Source organism: Planococcus citri, chromosome 5 (genome assembly GCF_950023065.1).
Source record: "Planococcus citri chromosome 5, ihPlaCitr1.1, whole genome shotgun sequence".
Lineage (NCBI taxonomy): Eukaryota > Metazoa > Arthropoda > Insecta > Hemiptera > Pseudococcidae > Planococcus > Planococcus citri.
The window spans coordinates 37716023-37734288 of record NC_088681.1 but is presented as its reverse complement, the minus strand read 5'-3'; the positions used below and the strand labels follow the sequence as shown (position 1 = coordinate 37734288).

Sequence of the window (18266 nt, the reverse complement as noted above, 5' to 3'; positions counted from 1 at the left end):
GTTAAGCAGTGGTGCCAACACCCTCTTTGTTTTGTAGTCTTGCAAGTTTCAACGGCGCATGCGCGGTCAGGTTCCAGTCAAGTTCGGTTAAAAAATTGATAAACAAAAAATGATAACAGATGTTGTTTTTCTCTCTGAAAAATTCTCAAATTTTAATTCGAAAACTGTCTTTTTCTCTGTAATTTGAAAGCTTTTTAGTGGTCATGCAAAATTTCAATGGCTCTTCAAGACATATTGTTTGAATTCCTTCATCATGAAATAGTCGCTTATTTCAATGAAAAAGAAGATAAAGAGGTGAAAGTGAAACTGTCATGAATATCTTTTTACATTCGTATTTTTGTATTATGTATCACTATTCAATGAAATTGAATATTTTACCCGGATTTTTTTTTACAGAAAGAAGATGTTTCTGATTTAGAGTATATCGGTTACTCATGCGGTCATCGTATTGTCGAGAGGTAATTTTTATTTCAAATCAAATATGGATCACTTCACTACTAGAAATTAAATATTTTCAGCAATACTATCGATAACGACGATAACAAAATATTTCAAAGCATGAGTCTTCTTGGATGGAAAAAAATTTAGGAATCAACTTGATTGTTCATTTTATAGTTGCACTAGCTCCGTGCTAAATTTGTATTCGAAACATGTTTAGAATTAAGTATACGTTGTATTTTCTTTTCTGTAACAAATTCTAATTTTACAGATTAACCAAAGACTGGCCTCGCTTCAAAGAAGAGCTCGACATGCTCAAATTTCTCTGCACTGATTTCTGGTCTTCTATTTATAAGAGGCAAGTTGATAATTTGCGAACTAATCATCAAGGTGTTTACGTTTTGCTGGACAACGACTTTAGATTTTTTAGTCGAATTTCCTCTGGAAATCAGTATTTGGAATATGCTCCTTTGGTGAGTTGTATCGTAATACAAATCTATGACTTTTGATACGTGAATTTCACCATTTGTTTTCTCCTTTACAGTATGTGACATTCACTTGTGGATTGGTAAGAGGAGCGTTAGCAAATTTAGGCCTTAACTGCGTCGTATCAGCGGAAGTTCATTCTTTACCTGCTTGTAAATTCAACATCCGGGTTCAAAAGTCTTGAAGTATTTTTCCATTTTGTTATACATGTATATTCTCATTCGTTGTTAACATATTGTTTTTATGTTATAATATTTTCGTTTTATAAAATATAAGGAAGTACATTCATTCCTTTAAAATCATTTTCAACAACGATATTTATTTGATACGTTCAGAAGACAACAAAAATACTACAAAATTTCAACAAATTCACAGCTTAACAATTCGAGAAACTATACATACATATGTATTTATAAATGCATACAGAAATTGAACAATCTAATCTGGTTAGGCACAGTTTTTATTGCACATCAAATTTGTTTCATATTCAACTATTATTATTTTAAAAGCAAACATCTAAAACACACACAAAATTACTTTTTTTTAAAAGGGGAAATCCATTGATATAAATGTAGAATTACGCTAATCAAATATCACAGGCAGTAAGACCTCTTTGTCAACATTATAAACCTGGTAAACATGTAGAACACAGTGTCATTGACCATAATAGACTTTCATCTGTACTAATAAACACCATGTTTTCGGTTGAAGTGGTATCAAATGTATTACTAGTGCTGACCATACCACCAAACTCCAAAACTCCGTCATCTATTGAAAAGATAGATCATTAGTAAGAGAAAAATTATTGAAATTGAGCCAAGTACTACACATTATACTGACTCAAGTTCCATTTCAAGCCAGATGTGGTTACATGGTGACAAGGACGTCCAATTGGAATAAGACTGCAGTAAGCTTTCTCACTCCATAATTCTTTTGGTACATAGATCATATGTTCCCCAGGCTCCAATAACCACGTTATGTCATTATTACCCAAGATCAGAATTTTCAAGTGTTCCATTCGGATGTCCTGCTGCGCTTTGAATAAAACATTTATATTTGCCATCATGTGATCGAATCTACCAACATTATCACAAAATACGATCACTGTGTTGCTCTGAAAATTGAATGAAAAAAATTATTATGAATTGAACACCAAAAAATATTCGACAATTTTGAACGTGTAGCGAAATGCGTACTTTTGTGGTAGATACCAAGACTTCCAAAGCTTTGAAAAAGTCAGTTTTAGTTTGGTCAGGTGTGTGAACAAGAATTGTATCATTTTTTCTATAAAATTCCAACACGTTTGGTTTCACCGAATCGAAATCTCCGGAAATAACATTTGGAATAGCGAAGTTTTCTACATCTTCGTCCTTTCGTTGTTGAATTAAAGAGTATAAATGATTTCCTCCGCCATCTACTACCATTTTGAATGATGCTAAATAAGAAATTGAATCGTGAGTACAATATAATTCAAATTGAATTTGAACTAAATCAAAAACTCACCATGGTTCCATAGTGGCAGTACTAAATCAGGATTCAAAATAGGCGTATTCAAAACGATGAAAGAATAGCTGGAATTCTCACTGAAATTGTGAGAGGTGTTGAGGAGTTTCGCTAGATCCCACTTGTTCATGGCTTGTTTCTTCAGATTATCGTTGTGAAAATATTCATTCATAAACTTGGTCATGTTGACACAATTATCTTTATCAATTATTCGTAAAAACTCTGTAACGATAATTAATTATGCTTTCGTTTAAAAGTCATATTTATAGAAGTTCCAATTTGGTTTACACTACATCCACATATTTGCACGATTTCACCGTATACACTCATCGTGTTAAACTAACAAAAAGTTAGAAGTGAAAAAAGTGGTTGAAATTTTTCCTTAAATGCTTTTCCATATCAATGATGATATCGAATTGATAAGTTAATCTGTATACCTACCTACTTAACGTAATAACCATTACATCAAAAATTAATTATAGCACTCACTTAAAGCATTGCAAATAGATTTCATTTCAATTCTTCGTCACTCATTAGTCATTTCGGTAAAATTTATTGTTCGTCATACCTATTCATTGTACACACAATGGTGTAATGAAACGATTTTACAACAAACTTGCTGTAGAGTTCGATGCAGCGAAAGTTGAAAGATACAATACATGATAATAGTGGCTCCAAGTAAACCAGTCAAATTAAACAGTTCGAGGTTTCAGCAGCATGATAAAACTCATCAGACAATTTGGAAAAAAATCAGAACGAAATTAATTTAATTCTGCGAAAAGTGCGAAGCGAAATACATAATGATCATACTACGCTACTGCAAGCGATTTGGATTTACTGATAAGATGATAATAGAAAAAAGGTTATCAACCTTCCCCAATCCCCCACTATTAGTAAACGTAAACAACACAAACACTCAAAACAGGAAAGAAATGTGTTTGTGACTCATTCATGCTAAATGCCGTTATATGTATATATTTTTGCTGATTGAGATTTTTTTTTTAATATTTACAAATTGGCAAAAAAACATACTGCTGGGAATGACGGCAAAGAAATTAGAAGTGAAATTCTTGTAAGAGTATCTGATGATGTTTTCCACAATCATTCCTATTTTTAAAATATTTTGTAAGACTCATAGGCTTACCTATACGAGTTACAAAGTAGACAAGGTTACTTGGTTAGGATAGATTTTGATTTCGAAATTCGAATTTCAAGTAGGTAGGTGTACTTGCTTTTGATCATTGATCCAGATGGAGTTCATCATTTTGTGTTTTTCTTTTTTGATTTGAAACGCATTATGCTGATAAAAATGAAATTTTATTTCATGGCTACATAATTAATGTGTACCTACCTATTTCATTTAATCACGATAATATAATTATAATGATGACTTTTTTTTCATATCACTTTAGGGAACTGTAACCCAGGTATGTCAGACGGCCATTTTGTTCCTGGTTTGACAAACTTAGCATTGCAGTATATGGGAATTCGGCAAACTTTAACCGCGTATATCTTCAAAACCGTGCACTTTTACAACTTTTTCATAATAACATCTTTGAAAGAGAATTGAACGAGCTTTCCAATGGTATGCTACATGTATCAATTGAAATACATTTATTTATTTTGAATTTCAGTCATTTTTCAGCACTTCATTTTTGCGTTAAAAATAGTTTGAAATTGTGTGAAATTCACAGCATGTGCTCTAATTCAATGATTACTTTCATTCTATGCCAGAAATTCCGTCATAAAAACCTTGAATCGAAAAATTACAATTTTTTTTCGTAAGGAACAAAATGGGAGTTTGACATACCCGGGTTACAGTACCTTAATCACTTATTTCAAGTTTTTTGCCATTACTTCCCTATTGATGGCTTTCAGTTTTCACTCATATCTAACTAGTACCTACGTTACCATTAAGAAAATTTATGAACGACTGACTGACGAGCCTAAAAATATAACTTCTGTAAAAGAATATCACCCAGTTATGCTCCTTGATGTCGATCAAAGGCATTCATCAAAGGTAGGCTCAAGTTATAGTGCCTTATCAAACAGGAGAGTAAGTACCTAACTAAAATGATAGGCATTAGGCTAACTCTTGACTTGAAATTTGTGATTATGATGCAGAATTTGCAGAATTGAGAATCATATGAGTGTTACGGATAGGCGTAGTAATGGGGGAGTGGGAGAGGGGTGCTACGTTAACATTAGACCTACCATGATAAACTTTTTTTGTTTTTTGTTTATTTGTTTGTGTGTGTATGTGTTGTTTATATTTTTTTTAAAATATACGAAATACGATGTTCAAAAATCACTAGCATTTGATTGTGACTTTCAATAATAATTTCAACTCGTAAATATAAATTACTAAGTACTGTTCTTCTGTCTGTTTTCACAATTTATCAACTTTCAAATTACGATTTATCTGCTCGCCATGATCGGTTCATTTATACTCCCTGTAGAATTGTAGGTAGATATTAAAAATGAAAGACCATTTCATGATGAAGCAGGTAGGTAGGTAGGTATACTTATAAAATACAGGATGTGCTTGGTATAATCTAGGGTATTACTTATCGTCACAAGTAAATGTTTCTCTTATCATTTTGAACATTTAATCCTGATATCGTGGGGTATAAATGACATTATCGTCATGATGATTTAGCTAAATTGGACTTCTCTAATGAATAAATTTTGCTTTCAGGTCGCGTAACTAAACTTTAGAGACTTAATGATCTTTAATCTTTATATTAATGGTACATAAGTAGTGCATACCTACACATATACTTAAAAATAAAATGAAACATAAATTTGTGCTCAATTTTAAGAATTTTATTTATGCTGTGTTGTACTTGAAAAATGAAAATATTTTAAAATATTTTTGATTTCGAAGCTAATAAATTGCTTACAAATCGTATGCTTAGGATACTTAGGCTAAATTGGTCCTATATCTTTCGAGACATCATACATAATCATTATGATAACAAGTTAATTAAACTTGGGTTGCATGTAAATGTTTTAATAGGTACAAATATGAACTCGTTGACTAATTGAAAAAAGCACAGTTATGGTTGATTAGGATGGAAATATGTTTTTTGATCGGATGATGTAATATTATAGGATACCCAATTGGCGATTTGTAGTATGAAATTCCACTTTTAATGATGAATTTCTTGCGAACACGATGTTTTTTCATTTCATGATAGATTTCAGTGACAAAAGCTACAACTAAGAACTTGAGAAGAAATGTAGTTATCAGAAACAAGTAGGTAATTTCAATTGAATTTACACAAATCCAAAAATAGGCTAGATGTTTCTCACCAGACAGAATATAGCCGCTGATTAAGATATAAAATGCTCCTTGGAGTACTGTTCTGACGCAGATTTTGATATTCTCTCATGAGCCTGAAAAAGTATAAAAATCCCGTCCTTTTTAATCCATAAAAATAAATAAAATATTTTTCGATGAATTAGGTATGTCGTTCTCATTTGATCTAAAATCAAACATTCATAATGGTAATGCTAATGATTATGTGTAATAGGTGGGTATTGTCCGATGATTGTTTCCCAGTCTCATTTTCATAACATGAGGCGTGCAGATAGGCAACTGTTCAGGTTTTCTGGCGTTTAATGTTATTGTGATTGCCATTTAGACCACTTAAGGAATTATGAAGATCTGATATGATGTAACTACATAGTACATATAACTATAACTTAAGCATAGGTTTCGATCAATCGAGTACTGAATTATCGAAACTATGATCGTACATGATGTAATTGTTGATTTGTCGTAGTTTTTTTTTCTGGAATGTTATTAAATTTATTTTCAAACTAAAAAATTGTACACAGTCATAATCTCGATGGAAAACGAGATTCTGCGTAGGTAATGTTCACAAATCTTCGAGAAAAAAATTAATGAATCGTGAAAACGAGCGTTGATGCTGTTTATTGATTTGAAACGATTTCTGTCTACATAATAATCTGTAAATCAATCAATTGACGTAGAAGGGTTAGTAGGTAGAGGTACCTACATGCTATAGAGATGTACTTGAAGTAACATGTATAAAAGTCAAAATTTATACAATGAAGGCCAAATAGGCAGCAATGTAATTTTCTTGTGATTCTATGAAATAAATTCCACATGTTGAGTACATATGAGATTATTCAAATGAATATTTGCACGTATTAGACATACCAACCATACTCATTTCTGCATTGAAATTGGCAATCTCGGTGTACTTACTGCCTATCTATCAGAATCAGCCAAAATCAAATTCAATAATTTATCAACATGAAGAACTACGCCGAATTGAACAAATTTTGTGATAAATGAGCTGACCGTCATAGGAGGCTTATCTAATTTATTAATAATTTCATTTGACTCGTATCAAGAAGTCCTTTAGCCGTCTTAGGCTATATACCTATTTATTACAAAAGTTCAAATAACTCAGTCGTTTTCCTTTATCGGTAAAATCAAATAAAGATATGTTAGACCTACGTAAACGTATGTACTACATACATAGGTAATTGATAGTATTATACTTAGTAGGTACGTACGTACACACTACACAATATACATAAATAAAAATACATAGATACATTAGCGAACACCCTCACCTCAATTAACATTTTTTTCATCAAGTTTTTGCGTAAAAAGAATAAAAAATTTGCACTTTTATACTGAGCGAGCCAAACAGCCAAACCTTTATGTCTTTTTCAACCTAATAATTAAAAACGCTCGTCAATAATTCTTTTTCTTTTATTAAATTTGTTTTCAATACAAATAAAATTAATACATAGAATGATTAAAACTCACATTTATTTTATCTTTTTCCCCTGACAAAACGTGTAACGATGTAGTAATACCGGCATTATGTATATGCTTTGTCAAATTTGTTTGGAAATTATCACCTGTGTAAACAGAATAACATGATTGTAATTATTCGAGAGCTTATAAGCTGCTAATCATACCTTTGAATTAACACCAGCATACCGACATTGTAATCCAAACATAAAGCAGTAGGTTTTGTGGGTAATTGTTTAATAATATCTTCGATTACTAGCGATATATTACGATAATCTATTTCTCTCCAAGCGATATACTTCTTTTTCTCGAACTTCTGATAGTACCAAAAATCTAGGAAAACAATCATATCTGCGAATAAATAGGTACCTAGTACTACACATAAAAATCTTACAAACATAAATCACTTCATACAAGCTTACTCCATTGCGTAATTAAAATCCAAAACAATAGAAATTTAAAGTTCAACATATTGCAGTATTTACTCGCAAATTGTACGATACGAGTATTTTTGAAATGCTTATTCGCATAACGATTGCATATCAAATATGTTTGTTTTACGTGCGCAGTCATCAAAATTTTGACACATGTCATAACTGATCCAGTTTTCGTACAAGTTCGACATTCACGCGATATAAAAAATTTCGCGAGTATTTTCAAAACTGCTTTATTATTAACACACGCGCCAACAAAATAGGTATCACAAGTATTTACAAAATTGTGTTTAAAAATACATACATACATGAAATAATGAAAGAAGAGGGAAACGACGTATAGTAGACAATTACATCAATATCACAAAGCTTACAGATAACATTAAAGTCTCACTTAGTAGAGTAACTTTACTAGTTGAATCGCGATTTCGGAGTACTCGAGGGAGAAAAGTTACTCCGAAGTACTTGGCAAAAAAAAAGCATAATTACATTATTTACATAAATACATAAAATTTTTTATTCAAATATACATCGACGAAGAATCTCAAATAAATAATATTGTTTCTTATTCTTAAAAAAATTCCATTATCCATAAAAACAACAAATTTAATACTAAAACATTATATGAAATTTTAATGACTAAAAAATTTAATAAAGTTCGCATTCGCTTCAAAAATCATAATTCCAACAAAATGCTCCACCTCAGAAGAATTGAGAATAAATTTTTAAAATTCAAAAGTTATCTTTATGTGATTTAAAATGCGATCAATGGTATGTATTTTGTACATAAAAACCCGGAATATTTAACAAATAAATATAGAATAATAAATTTAAAAAATGATCCCATTTAATGATTCGGTCTACGATAAACAGTACAAAATAGGACGAATACTAGCACTGCTAATAAATAAAGATCCCAATAGTTACGTAAAAGGTAATCGAGGTTCAACAGCATATACCAATTCGAAAGATGTTTCTGTAAACAAAAAAAGTTAGAGGTTAGTATTTGAAAATAAAATCGGTTCGCGTTCAATGCTAGGTACTTACTTCTTTGAAATATTTGAACGAGAAATATAAGGATAGTTTAATCAACGCTAATGCTACAGGAATTTTAGCGTCTGGACTAGTTTCAGCGGCTAAATCATAACATCTTTTGGCAAGATACATGTCCTGGTGAGATAAAATAAACAATTAGAATAATTTTCTAATCAACAGTTATCAACGAGCTAAACCTCAACTTACCTGTTCCATTCCTAGACCTTGCTCGTGCATATATCCTAAATTAAACATAGCTTGGGCATTGTGCTGGTGATCAGAGGCAATCCTATAATGCATAGCAGCAGTCTCATAGTCGACATTGGTACCTAATCCATAGTAGTAGTAATCGCCTAGTTTGACTTGAGCAGCCGAATAACCTTGACCAGCAGCTCGACTCCAGTACATCAAGGCTCTTACTTGTTGATCGAATTCTTCAGGCCACAAAGTTACTTCACCTGAACAGAAATATATCGAATAGATTATTTCTTCATATTAAAATTCAAAAAAATCTTTGTTTTTTGTTTTAGTGATCCTTTGAATGCTTGTATTGCCTGCAATTATTGTAAATAGGCAAATATTTTTACATTTAGATTTATCCAAAGTTACGATATGAACTTAGTTATCAATAAAAACGCTATCTCGTTAATTTTAAAGTGCTACTCGAGCAACCAATTGCAAGTACCTCTATCCAGGAGGAATGCAGCGTTACTTTGAGCAACTTCGTATCCCATTTCAGCTAATAACGCATATTTGATAAATGCTTGGTTTACTCGACCACGTTTATAATTGAAATGCGCATCCATCAAATGCGAACTCCATCGACCACGTTCGGCAACATTTTTATACAACTGTAAAAATATTCGTAAAGATTTTAAAAAATACATAAAACGAAATCGAGAACCAACTGAACAATCGATGACTCACTTCAGCGGCCGTTGGACACGATCTCATGACGCCAGTACCAGTGGCATGCATTTGAGCGAGATTATAAAATGCTAATACGTGGCCCGCTTGCGAAGCCAAGGTGAAATATTTATTCGCCAATTTATAATCTCGTTTCACACCCAATCCACCTGCGTATCATTGGGATTAGAATCAATAGCACAGAAAGTACTTACGCAACATTTAATGATACTAACCGAAATACATAATGCCTAAATGCAATTGCCCATCAACCCATCCTTGATCGGCAGCCAATGTAAAGAAATTCAAAGCCTTTTCATAATCTTTAGGTACTCCTCGACCGTACAAATACATTAAACCGAGTCCGCTCTGACCAACTGGATTTCCAAGGTCGGCTGCTTTTTTAAAGTACTCGAAAGCTGTTTTGTTATCTTGTTTAACGTATTCGTTTCCTTCGAGGTACATCTGGAATTTGGACTGATTAATAAAACACATCTCAAAAGCAAAAATACATCACTGTTATTGAGCTTACTTTGCCTAGGAAAGCTACAGCTACAGGATTCCCCGCATCGGCTGCGTTCATGAAATAGTGGAGGGCTTTCTGCGAATCCAATTCAACTCCTCGACCTCCTTGATAATGCAACTGGCCCAAACCAACTTGAGCTTGTACATCACCTTTATCAGCTAGCATCTGGTAGTAATCTAATAAATCCTTGTCCATTATACCCGTACTATAACTCGGATTCTCTGTCTCTTCTAATAATCGTATTCTTTGGACGACAGGGCCACCGGAAAGCGAAACTTCACTGGCAACTAGATCGAAATAAAGACGAGTTAAAATTGAAGCAAAACTTCTACAACGCAAAATTAAACAAATTACCTTTATTGGCAACAAGACGATAATAGTTCAGAGCACTTTCGCAATCTGAGGATAAAGTCACACCGCTCCAGTGCCTGTATCCTAGCACCATTTGAGCCCAGGGATTCTGACTCAGTGCAGCGAAAGTATAATGAACTAATGCTCTAGGCTGACTAGCATTTACACCAATTCCGGTAGAATACAAGAAACCTAATCCCATATGAGCTTCGGATACGCCGATGGCTGCTAATTCTTCGAAGGTTTCTTTAGCATAAGTGATATTTTGTGGTAACTCGGTGCCGAATAAATACTCCCAGGCGATTAAAGCTTTAGCTTTTTTATGGCCTAGTTCATTAGCTTTTAATAACGCTTGAAGGCCTTCGATTTTACGAGGTCGTACTTCTCTGAACATTTCGATGGCTTTCTTATAAATATCTTCGGCTGTTTGGATACATAAACGGAAGATCGATTAATAAATTTGATTACAAAATGCGTGGCGTATATAAGTATCGAATACAAACCTTCTTTATTTTGATTAGGTTCGTCGTTTTCGTCGGTTTTCTTCTCTTCATGTTGCGAGTCGATAAACTTGGGTAGAATGTTCTGGTATTCTTTATTAGTTGTGTATTGAGGATACTTGTCTTCCAAGCTTTTATAAAACATTTTCACCAACTCGGTATCCAATGAGTTGATCTTACGTCTGATTTTCGAATCATCTTGTACATCTTTGTCCGGAGTTTCAACTTTGAACCGTGGTTCTTCCTTAGACAGGTCTGGTGCGGGAACGATCTTAATCACATCGGCTCCTTTGACGATTTCGACAATCGGTTCGTCGGCTTCGGTGTAAATTTGGACCAATTCTTCGGTGTTCAAATCATCTTCGTCTTTTTTCTCGCAAAATATATGCGAGAAAATTAAAAACAGTAAAATGATATTTCTTCTTCTGAACATTCTGCAAAATAAAGCATACGTAAACATACGTGTTAGCAATGATAAGATGCGAGTTACGTGAAGAAAGCTTCAAGCGTAGCCTTAAAAAATGTCAACATTTTATTTACAATTATTTGCTACATAAGACTTGAAAAACTTGACACGAATTACGTTTTTGTTCGTTAACTACTTCAACTTTTCGTTATTTAGGATGATAAGGAATCACTCAACGAATTCGTAATTATGAAAGATAGAAGAATGGAAATGAAACAAAACTTACTAGAATTGATTAAAGTACTAGGGTGAAATAAACACGGTCACATATTCATTAAAAATTTGAAAATAATGTAATTTTTTAAAAATTTACAACAAACACTATCTATTTTCACCAATGATTAGATCACACATCAGAAAATTTTGAAAATAAAACAACCGAGATTCTTATCTTCTGTGAATTGAAAAATGATACAGGGTGTCTCATAAATGGAAGTGCCTGACCCGGTTGCCGGTAGGTGAAAGCTGCACTTGCGCTATCTATTGAAGTTGCAATGAACCGAATGCACGAAGGATTCCGGCGCTAAAGTTTCGTTCAGGTACGTTGCATGTTTTTTTTTGATAACAGTGATAAAAAAATTTTGAAAATTTCCAAAAATTATTTAAAGTTGGGAAAGTTGTTGTATTACTTCTGATATTTAATGATTTTTTGGATATTTAAGACCATTCTGAAAATCTGTATCAAAATCCGAATGCATTCGTAGAGTTGTCTACTTTGTATTTTTTGCCATTTTTAAAGCTGGAAGAAAATGATGGAACCTGAGAATTGGCGGGAATAAAGTTCATCTGCCTCCACGGTGTAAAACTAACATTTTTGGTATTTTATTTAATTTTCTACTATTTAGTCTGCGATATGCCGAACAACAACAAACCGTATCCCTTCAAGAAAAATTTCTGGCGGGGTCAATACAAAGCCAGAAACAACTATCGAGGAAGAGGTAAAATTATTATTTTCATGAACTTACTATTTGTAAATCCAGAAAAATAATATAAATATCTGTTCTAGGTTCCACTTCTAAACGAGGTCGAGTCAATCCGGCAAACAATAATGATTCGTCATTGAACAATTCTGCCAATGTTAATTCTAGTAATCCTAGTGATACATTCACTTTTACTTCCGATGATTCTTTTTCACCTCAGACCGCAAACACACCTTCAGCAGTTCCTCATAATCATGCCAAAATAAGATGCTCGCCGTACGCTGGATGGAAACTGTACTTTCCTGACGATGGTACACGTGTTTTAAAATCAACGTTAAATTTATAGGCATTATTTGCACTGTATCAAAATTCACGGATTTCTGGATTAGATTACAGAACAAGTGTTGAAATCGTCCGCAAAGTTGAAGCAGCCGAAGAATTCGTTCTGAATCTTAAAGAGTTATTCAACGAAGAAGAAGTAGAAGAGAATAGATTTTATATTTTCGATTTGAAAACGTGCTATGCCAGTAACGAATTATCTGATAAATGGCCTTCATTCAAAGAAGATTTGTCTGATAATCCATCCAATACATTGGATTGCTTAGGACTCGCTGTCCATCAGGTGGGTAAAAATTCTGTTTGAAGTTTGATTTTGAAAAAATACATACTAATCAATATGGTTCCAGGTGGTGTGGAAATCCATGAAAGAACAATCGATGTCTTTGCAAGATGTGAATGAAGATTCGACCTCCATAGATATCCCTCTGATCAAAGCTCGAATCAGTAATCACGATACGATTACTCCGTTGAAAAATTTAAAAACGAATTTCTACGGTGAGTTTTTCTTCTCAGAAGGGAACTGAGAAATAAAAACAGGTATTGATAATATGCATTGTTTAATTATACAGGAAAACTGGTGTCGATCAATGGCACTATAATTCGCGTTAGTAATGCGAAGTTGCAATGTTCTTGGATGGCATTTAAATGCTGCGGATGTTCCACTATTCAGTGTGTCAAGCAACCTGATGGAGCCTTTACGCAGCCGACCAAGTGTTTGAATAAAGACTGTCACTTTAAAACCTTTTCTGCTTTACGTTCGTCACCTTACACTCAGACTTTCGATTGGCAATGTATAAAAGTGCAAGAAATAGTGCCCGATGATCAAGTATGTCGGAAAATAGGTTTATAAACATTCAGAACGTGATGGAAAAGTAATCAATGTTTGTTGCAGAGAGAAGGGGGTCGAGTTCCACGTACCGTAGAGTGTGAATTGAGCGACGATCTGGTGGGTACTTGTGCGCCAGGAGACATTGTGAAGATTACCGGAATAGTCAAAGTAATTATTATTGAAACGAATCGCTCGGAATTTTTTTGATCGCTGATAAGTTTTTATTTTTAGGTTCGTAGTGCGGACGAAAATTTCAAAAAAACAAAAGGACCTAGTGTATTTACTCTATACATCGAGGTAATCAGTATCACGAATAATAAAAACACCGACTCTGCCGGTAATCCGAATAAAGAATCAGGCGTATCTGTCCAGTTTACTCAACGAGATTATGACGCCATTCAAGTAATTACACCGATAATAAATTTATGAATTATTTAAAATCAAGAAAGATTTCAACTCTGATTAATCTTCTTAGGAAATACATTCCGAACCTCATCTTTTCAAACTGCTCGTCAATTCTGTATGTCCTACAATCTATGGTCACGAAATGGTCAAAGCAGGTCTACTGTTAGCACTTTTCGGTGGCGCCGATACTGATTCTATGGAATCTAGAGGACAAATACATGTTCTTGTAGTAGGTGATCCGGGATTAGGAAAATCTCAAATGTTACAAGCGTGTAGTTTCGTTGCTCCTCGAGGTGGGATATTTCCTAATCAATAGAATATTGTAAGTTTAAATTACAAATGGTGAAGTATTTCCATTTTTAAATAGGTGTATTCGTTTGTGGAAACACCACGACATCGTCTGGATTAACTGTTACATTGGTTCGCGAAGGAGGCGGTGATTTCTCTTTAGAAGCTGGAGCTTTGGTTTTAGCTGATCAAGGATGTTGCTGCATCGACGAATTTGATAAAATGTCTTCGCAGCATCAAGTACTATATTTTTATGATGTTTTTTAGTTTTCTTTTGATATTTAAATTACATCCCTAGTGTATTTTTAGGCACTTTTGGAAGTGATGGAACAACAAACCGTCAGCATAGCCAAAGCAGGAGTAATTTGTATGCTACCTGCTCGAACTACAGTTTTGGCTGCCGCAAATCCAGCCGGAGGTCATTATAATAAAGGTAAAACCGTATCTGAAAATTTAAGATTGGGCCAAGCTCTGCTGTCGAGATTCGATTTAGTATTTATTTTACTCGATAAACCGAACGAGGTAAATAATCAGAATTAGATTAACAGTGTTTTTTGAAATTCGATTGTAAAATATGAATTTTTCAGCACTTAGATTCGTTATTATCTGAGCACGTGATGAAAATCCATTCGGGGGCCAAGATCGATTTAAACGATACATTCACAGAAGCTAGATCTCAGAATAGCGAAGCTGGTGGGAATATTCCCCTCTGGTAAATTTTTCTCTGGCAGAGAAAAATAATTTATTTTAAATTTTTAAAAACTAATTCGCTTTTTTGTTTTGTCAGTGAACGATTAAAAATGACTCAAAATGATAAATTAGACCTACTCCCTCCACAATTATTACGAAAATATATAGCTTATGCGAGAAAATACGTCCAAACGCCTACTTTATCCCAAGATGCCAAAGAAACTCTTCAAAGTTTCTATCTGAAAATGAGAGAAAACCATCACACCAGCGACTCGACTCCAGTCACAACTCGTCAATTACTTTCACTCGTCAGATTAACTCAAGTGAGCTTATTGAAAAATTTTTTATGAAGTGAAATTTCTTAATCAATTTTAATCGAGGGATGAAAATTATTTTAGGCCAGAGCCAAATTAGAGCTTAGAGAAGAAGCAACTCTTTCAGATGCTCAAGAAGTCATCGAGTTGATAAATTGGAGTCTGATGGATACATATTCCGACGAATACGGTACATTGGATTTCCAACGTTCCCAAAACGGATCTGGAATCAGTTCTAGGAATCAAGTATGTTATATGTCGTTAAATAAGACCAGTTTTTCATCGTAGGTACCTATTTATTTATATCGCATTGTTTCAGGCCAAACGCTTCTTGACCATGATACACCGTAAAGCGAAATCATTATCGCGTTCTACGTTCTCAGTTGCTGAAATGAAAGATATTGCAGCTTTGGCAAATGTCAATGTGGATAATTTTTCCACCTTTCTTTCCACATTGAACACTCAAGGATTTATTTTACAGAAGGGAAAGCAGATGTATCAAATTCTTTCCGCCGATTAGTCACCAACACTTATTGGTTAAATAACGGTTGCTATAGTAATGGCTGTGTTTTTTTTAATAATTATGTTGATTACTTTAAATAAAAAATGATAATTTTTAAAATTTAATGAAATGAACGTGCTAGATTATTATTCTGTTGATAAAAATGTATTCAAATTATACGAAGCTTCTCACATCGCGAGAAATATTTCAAACGAATCTGACAGATTATTGAAAGCAGAAAGTACCACTTGGAAAGCCAGAAATGTTAAAAGTTTGGCTAATATTGCTTTGGAATGTATAGCAACTCATTTCGAATGTAATGGATATTTATTTGCGTGTGTAATCATTAATTCTATTTATTCCAGCGATTAAAAAACGTCAATCGATTATTTTACAGTATTCACTGATTATTTCCAATCTGACGCAATATCGGAAACCAATAAAATTAAACTTATGCATATTATACCGACCAATTTACCGCTTTCTTTTTCTTCAGCCATTATACCAGAAAGTATTTATTGGGAAAGAGCTTGCTACGATCATTGGCCATTGGTAATACAAAACTTTTGGTCTGCAATCAACATGTTTCAAGTATACCTACTTTCATAATGCAATCCGCTCACAAATCTACATGGCTCTGTTTGATATTTTTCAGGGTTTCTTCATGCCTCAATTTAAAGGTTCGTGGAAAAGATTATACATGGAGAAATTTCTGCAGAGCTACATAGAAAACACATTTCCTAGCAATATTCACATGATCGAATTCAAAGAACTATTGGAAATGCTCAAACCTTACATATTATCACTAACAATCGAACAATTATTAATTTCTGATGTGGAGGAATGTCGAGATGAGGATGTTATACATATTGATATGAAATTTATTCTGTCATCATTATCGAATTTGCGAGTAAGTAGTACATACAACTGATCTAACAAATTGTGAATTGCGTGTGTTTTAAATATCGATAGATATAGGTATAGGTACATACATAATTCTGTTTATTAGGTACATTTATTAATGTAGTACTCGTTTGGCTTAGGATTTTAGCATAGCTTGTGGTGTGAAAAATTGCGACATCGAGTTCTCAAAAAATCTGTACGAATTGACTGAAAATGACTGTACAAGTATAGGTATTGGTTTACAATGGACGATTCGTCTTCAAAACTACAAGTAGGTTTAGAACTTTATTTGATTGTGTCAATTTATCGGTCAAGTAAACTATATTTTGATTGATTTCAACGCAGAATGCATCGTTGCTATTTAAATCCAATCAAGTTACATAGCTTGTTAACCAACTGGGAACTTTTGTCGTGTTTACAAGTCGTTGATTTCATGTCTTGTGGTTTAGATGACGAATGCATTTCCATATTGAGCGAATTTCTCATCAAACTGCCTTCGTTAGAACAGCTTTCATTAGTGAATAATAAAATAGGTGGGTATAAAAAATACACTTATGTTTGGTAAATGTGACAAAAATGAAATTATGTAACATACTTACTCGATTTTTAGGTCCAAACGGAGCTGTATCTCTAGCTTCTTCGTTGGGATATTATCGTTCGTTAAAAGTTCTCAACTTGAGACTGAATTTTATCCTGGATGATGGCGGTATTGCTATTTTTAAAGCAATATCGAAGCACAGCTGTGTTGAAAAATTAATTTTAGAAGGGTGCGAATTAGGTATCCGTACAATTGATAGTTTATGCGATTTGATTGTAGTAAACAGTCATATTTTGGAGATCGATCTGAGTGTAAATCATTTACATGATGTAAGTATTTATTGTTAATATTCTGATGAATATGTGGCCTATGAAGCATTTTTGCATAACTGCATGAGCCAAATTCAGTGAGAAATTTTTTGTTGTTTTTGTTTAGAAAAAAACAGATAGAATTGCCCAAGCTGTTTGTAAAAACGATACGTTGCAGAGGCTCGATTTAAGAATGAATGACATTTCGCCGACTCAAATGAAAAGCATATCTGAAAAACTGACTGAAAATCGAAGGAGTAAAAATAAATTTTATTTCGAGTTTTGAATTTCAACAGTAGGTACTTACTTACCTATTTGTGTAAAAAAATCAAAAGAAAATTTGACAACAAAATTATTCTTATTTCAATTTATTTAACATGTAAAACGCGAGAAGAAATTTTGCGTCACGGAATTCAGAATCAGAAATACGCACTCCACGCCCCTTCCTTTCAAAGTTTTTTCTCAGCGTTTAAATATATGTACATAAATATATTTACGGCGCAAGGGTATGCAAATTTATTAACGCGAACGACGAAAAAGAAAAGATTGTAATATGTAGAATAATAGGCAACTTATTTCACACCTGCGATGAAATCTTGGTTGAGTGAATACATATTTGAAGGCGACAAATCACATTTAGGTTTTTTAATTATTTCAATGAGGTACACCCTGCAGCTTATTATATAATTTCAATTTACATAATATGTAATTTAGGCTATTCATTCTTTGAATAGTTCTTCCGTATAATTTTATATTTTCACTCGTAAACAAAATTAATGTCACCCAG

At 33.3% G+C, this 18266-nt stretch overlaps 5 protein-coding genes across 5 annotated transcripts; 3 read left to right on the top strand and 2 right to left on the bottom strand.

Annotated features, from left to right (window-relative positions):
* Positions 1-73: 73 nt before the first annotated feature.
* Positions 74-1212, top strand: LOC135847247 (trafficking protein particle complex subunit 6b-like). The gene is made up of 4 exons (XM_065366700.1): positions 74-294; positions 397-458; positions 710-911; positions 983-1212. The coding sequence occupies exons 1-4, from the start codon at positions 217-219 to the stop codon at positions 1106-1108; spliced, it is 468 nt and encodes a 155-aa protein (XP_065222772.1). The 5' UTR covers positions 74-216; the 3' UTR covers positions 1109-1212.
* Positions 1213-1223: 11 nt separating this feature from the next.
* On the bottom strand, positions 1224-2789 carry LOC135847243 (thiamin pyrophosphokinase 1-like). Its single transcript, XM_065366690.1, has 4 exons — positions 2428-2789; positions 2121-2359; positions 1765-2038; positions 1224-1692 (listed from the first exon to the last, which is right to left on the bottom strand). The coding sequence occupies exons 1-4, from the start codon at positions 2609-2611 to the stop codon at positions 1547-1549; spliced, it is 843 nt and encodes a 280-aa protein (XP_065222762.1). The 5' UTR covers positions 2612-2789; the 3' UTR covers positions 1224-1546.
* A 5087-nt stretch (positions 2790-7876) lies between these two features.
* Positions 7877-11827, bottom strand: Hrd3 (HMG-coA reductase degradation 3). Its single transcript, XM_065366687.1, has 10 exons — positions 11670-11827; positions 10981-11411; positions 10481-10900; positions 10133-10413; positions 9837-10065; positions 9622-9770; positions 9380-9545; positions 8902-9152; positions 8707-8829; positions 7877-8635 (listed from the first exon to the last, which is right to left on the bottom strand). The coding sequence occupies exons 2-10, from the start codon at positions 11408-11410 to the stop codon at positions 8507-8509; spliced, it is 2178 nt and encodes a 725-aa protein (XP_065222759.1). The 5' UTR covers position 11411; positions 11670-11827; the 3' UTR covers positions 7877-8506.
* Positions 11828-12016: 189 nt separating this feature from the next.
* Positions 12017-15855, top strand: LOC135847237 (DNA helicase MCM8-like). Its single transcript, XM_065366685.1, has 14 exons — positions 12017-12381; positions 12450-12674; positions 12753-12985; positions 13050-13197; positions 13272-13528; positions 13595-13699; positions 13763-13933; positions 14007-14229; positions 14304-14464; positions 14534-14746; positions 14812-14936; positions 15012-15237; positions 15313-15474; positions 15548-15855. The coding sequence occupies exons 1-14, from the start codon at positions 12297-12299 to the stop codon at positions 15746-15748; spliced, it is 2535 nt and encodes an 844-aa protein (XP_065222757.1). The 5' UTR covers positions 12017-12296; the 3' UTR covers positions 15749-15855.
* A 360-nt stretch (positions 15856-16215) lies between these two features.
* Positions 16216-17765, top strand: LOC135848363 (dynein regulatory complex subunit 5). The gene is made up of 5 exons (XM_065368264.1): positions 16216-16640; positions 16774-16904; positions 16979-17166; positions 17244-17500; positions 17607-17765. The coding sequence occupies exons 1-5, from the start codon at positions 16362-16364 to the stop codon at positions 17763-17765; spliced, it is 1014 nt and encodes a 337-aa protein (XP_065224336.1). The 5' UTR covers positions 16216-16361.
* The last annotated feature ends 501 nt before the right edge of the window (positions 17766-18266 follow it).

What these genes read in the sequence shown, in the direction of transcription:
- LOC135847247 (XM_065366700.1), top strand. Translation starts at nt 217, where the DNA reads ATGGCTCTTCAAGACATATTGTTTGAATTCCTTCATCATGAAATAGTC. An exon ending in ATGAAAAAGAAGATAAAGAG is followed by an intron (nt 295 to 396) that starts GTGAAAGTGAAA and finishes TTTTTTTTACAG; the next exon opens with AAAGAAGATGTTTCTGATTT. An exon ending in GGTCATCGTATTGTCGAGAG is followed by an intron (nt 459 to 709) that starts GTAATTTTTATT and finishes CTAATTTTACAG; the next exon opens with ATTAACCAAAGACTGGCCTC.
- LOC135847243 (XM_065366690.1), bottom strand. Translation starts at nt 2,611, where the DNA reads ATGACCAAGTTTATGAATGAATATTTTCACAACGATAATCTGAAGAAA. An exon ending in ACTGCCACTATGGAACCATG is followed by an intron (nt 2,360 to 2,427) that starts GTGAGTTTTTGA and finishes TTTCTTATTTAG; the next exon opens with CATCATTCAAAATGGTAGTA. An exon ending in TGGCTTGAAATGGAACTTGA is followed by an intron (nt 1,693 to 1,764) that starts GTCAGTATAATG and finishes TCTTTTCAATAG; the next exon opens with ATGACGGAGTTTTGGAGTTT.
- Hrd3 (XM_065366687.1), bottom strand. Translation starts at nt 11,410, where the DNA reads ATGTTCAGAAGAAGAAATATCATTTTACTGTTTTTAATTTTCTCGCAT. An exon ending in TCGTCTTGTTGCCAATAAAG is followed by an intron (nt 10,414 to 10,480) that starts GTAATTTGTTTA and finishes ATTTCGATCTAG; the next exon opens with TTGCCAGTGAAGTTTCGCTT. An exon ending in CGTGTCCAACGGCCGCTGAA is followed by an intron (nt 9,546 to 9,621) that starts GTGAGTCATCGA and finishes ATATTTTTACAG; the next exon opens with TTGTATAAAAATGTTGCCGA.
- LOC135847237 (XM_065366685.1), top strand. Translation starts at nt 12,297, where the DNA reads ATGCCGAACAACAACAAACCGTATCCCTTCAAGAAAAATTTCTGGCGG. An exon ending in TAGGACTCGCTGTCCATCAG is followed by an intron (nt 12,986 to 13,049) that starts GTGGGTAAAAAT and finishes ATATGGTTCCAG; the next exon opens with GTGGTGTGGAAATCCATGAA. An exon ending in AGATTACCGGAATAGTCAAA is followed by an intron (nt 13,700 to 13,762) that starts GTAATTATTATT and finishes TTTTATTTTTAG; the next exon opens with GTTCGTAGTGCGGACGAAAA.
- LOC135848363 (XM_065368264.1), top strand. Translation starts at nt 16,362, where the DNA reads ATGGCTCTGTTTGATATTTTTCAGGGTTTCTTCATGCCTCAATTTAAA. An exon ending in ATTCGTCTTCAAAACTACAA is followed by an intron (nt 16,905 to 16,978) that starts GTAGGTTTAGAA and finishes ATTTCAACGCAG; the next exon opens with AATGCATCGTTGCTATTTAA. An exon ending in ATTAGTGAATAATAAAATAG is followed by an intron (nt 17,167 to 17,243) that starts GTGGGTATAAAA and finishes CTCGATTTTTAG; the next exon opens with GTCCAAACGGAGCTGTATCT.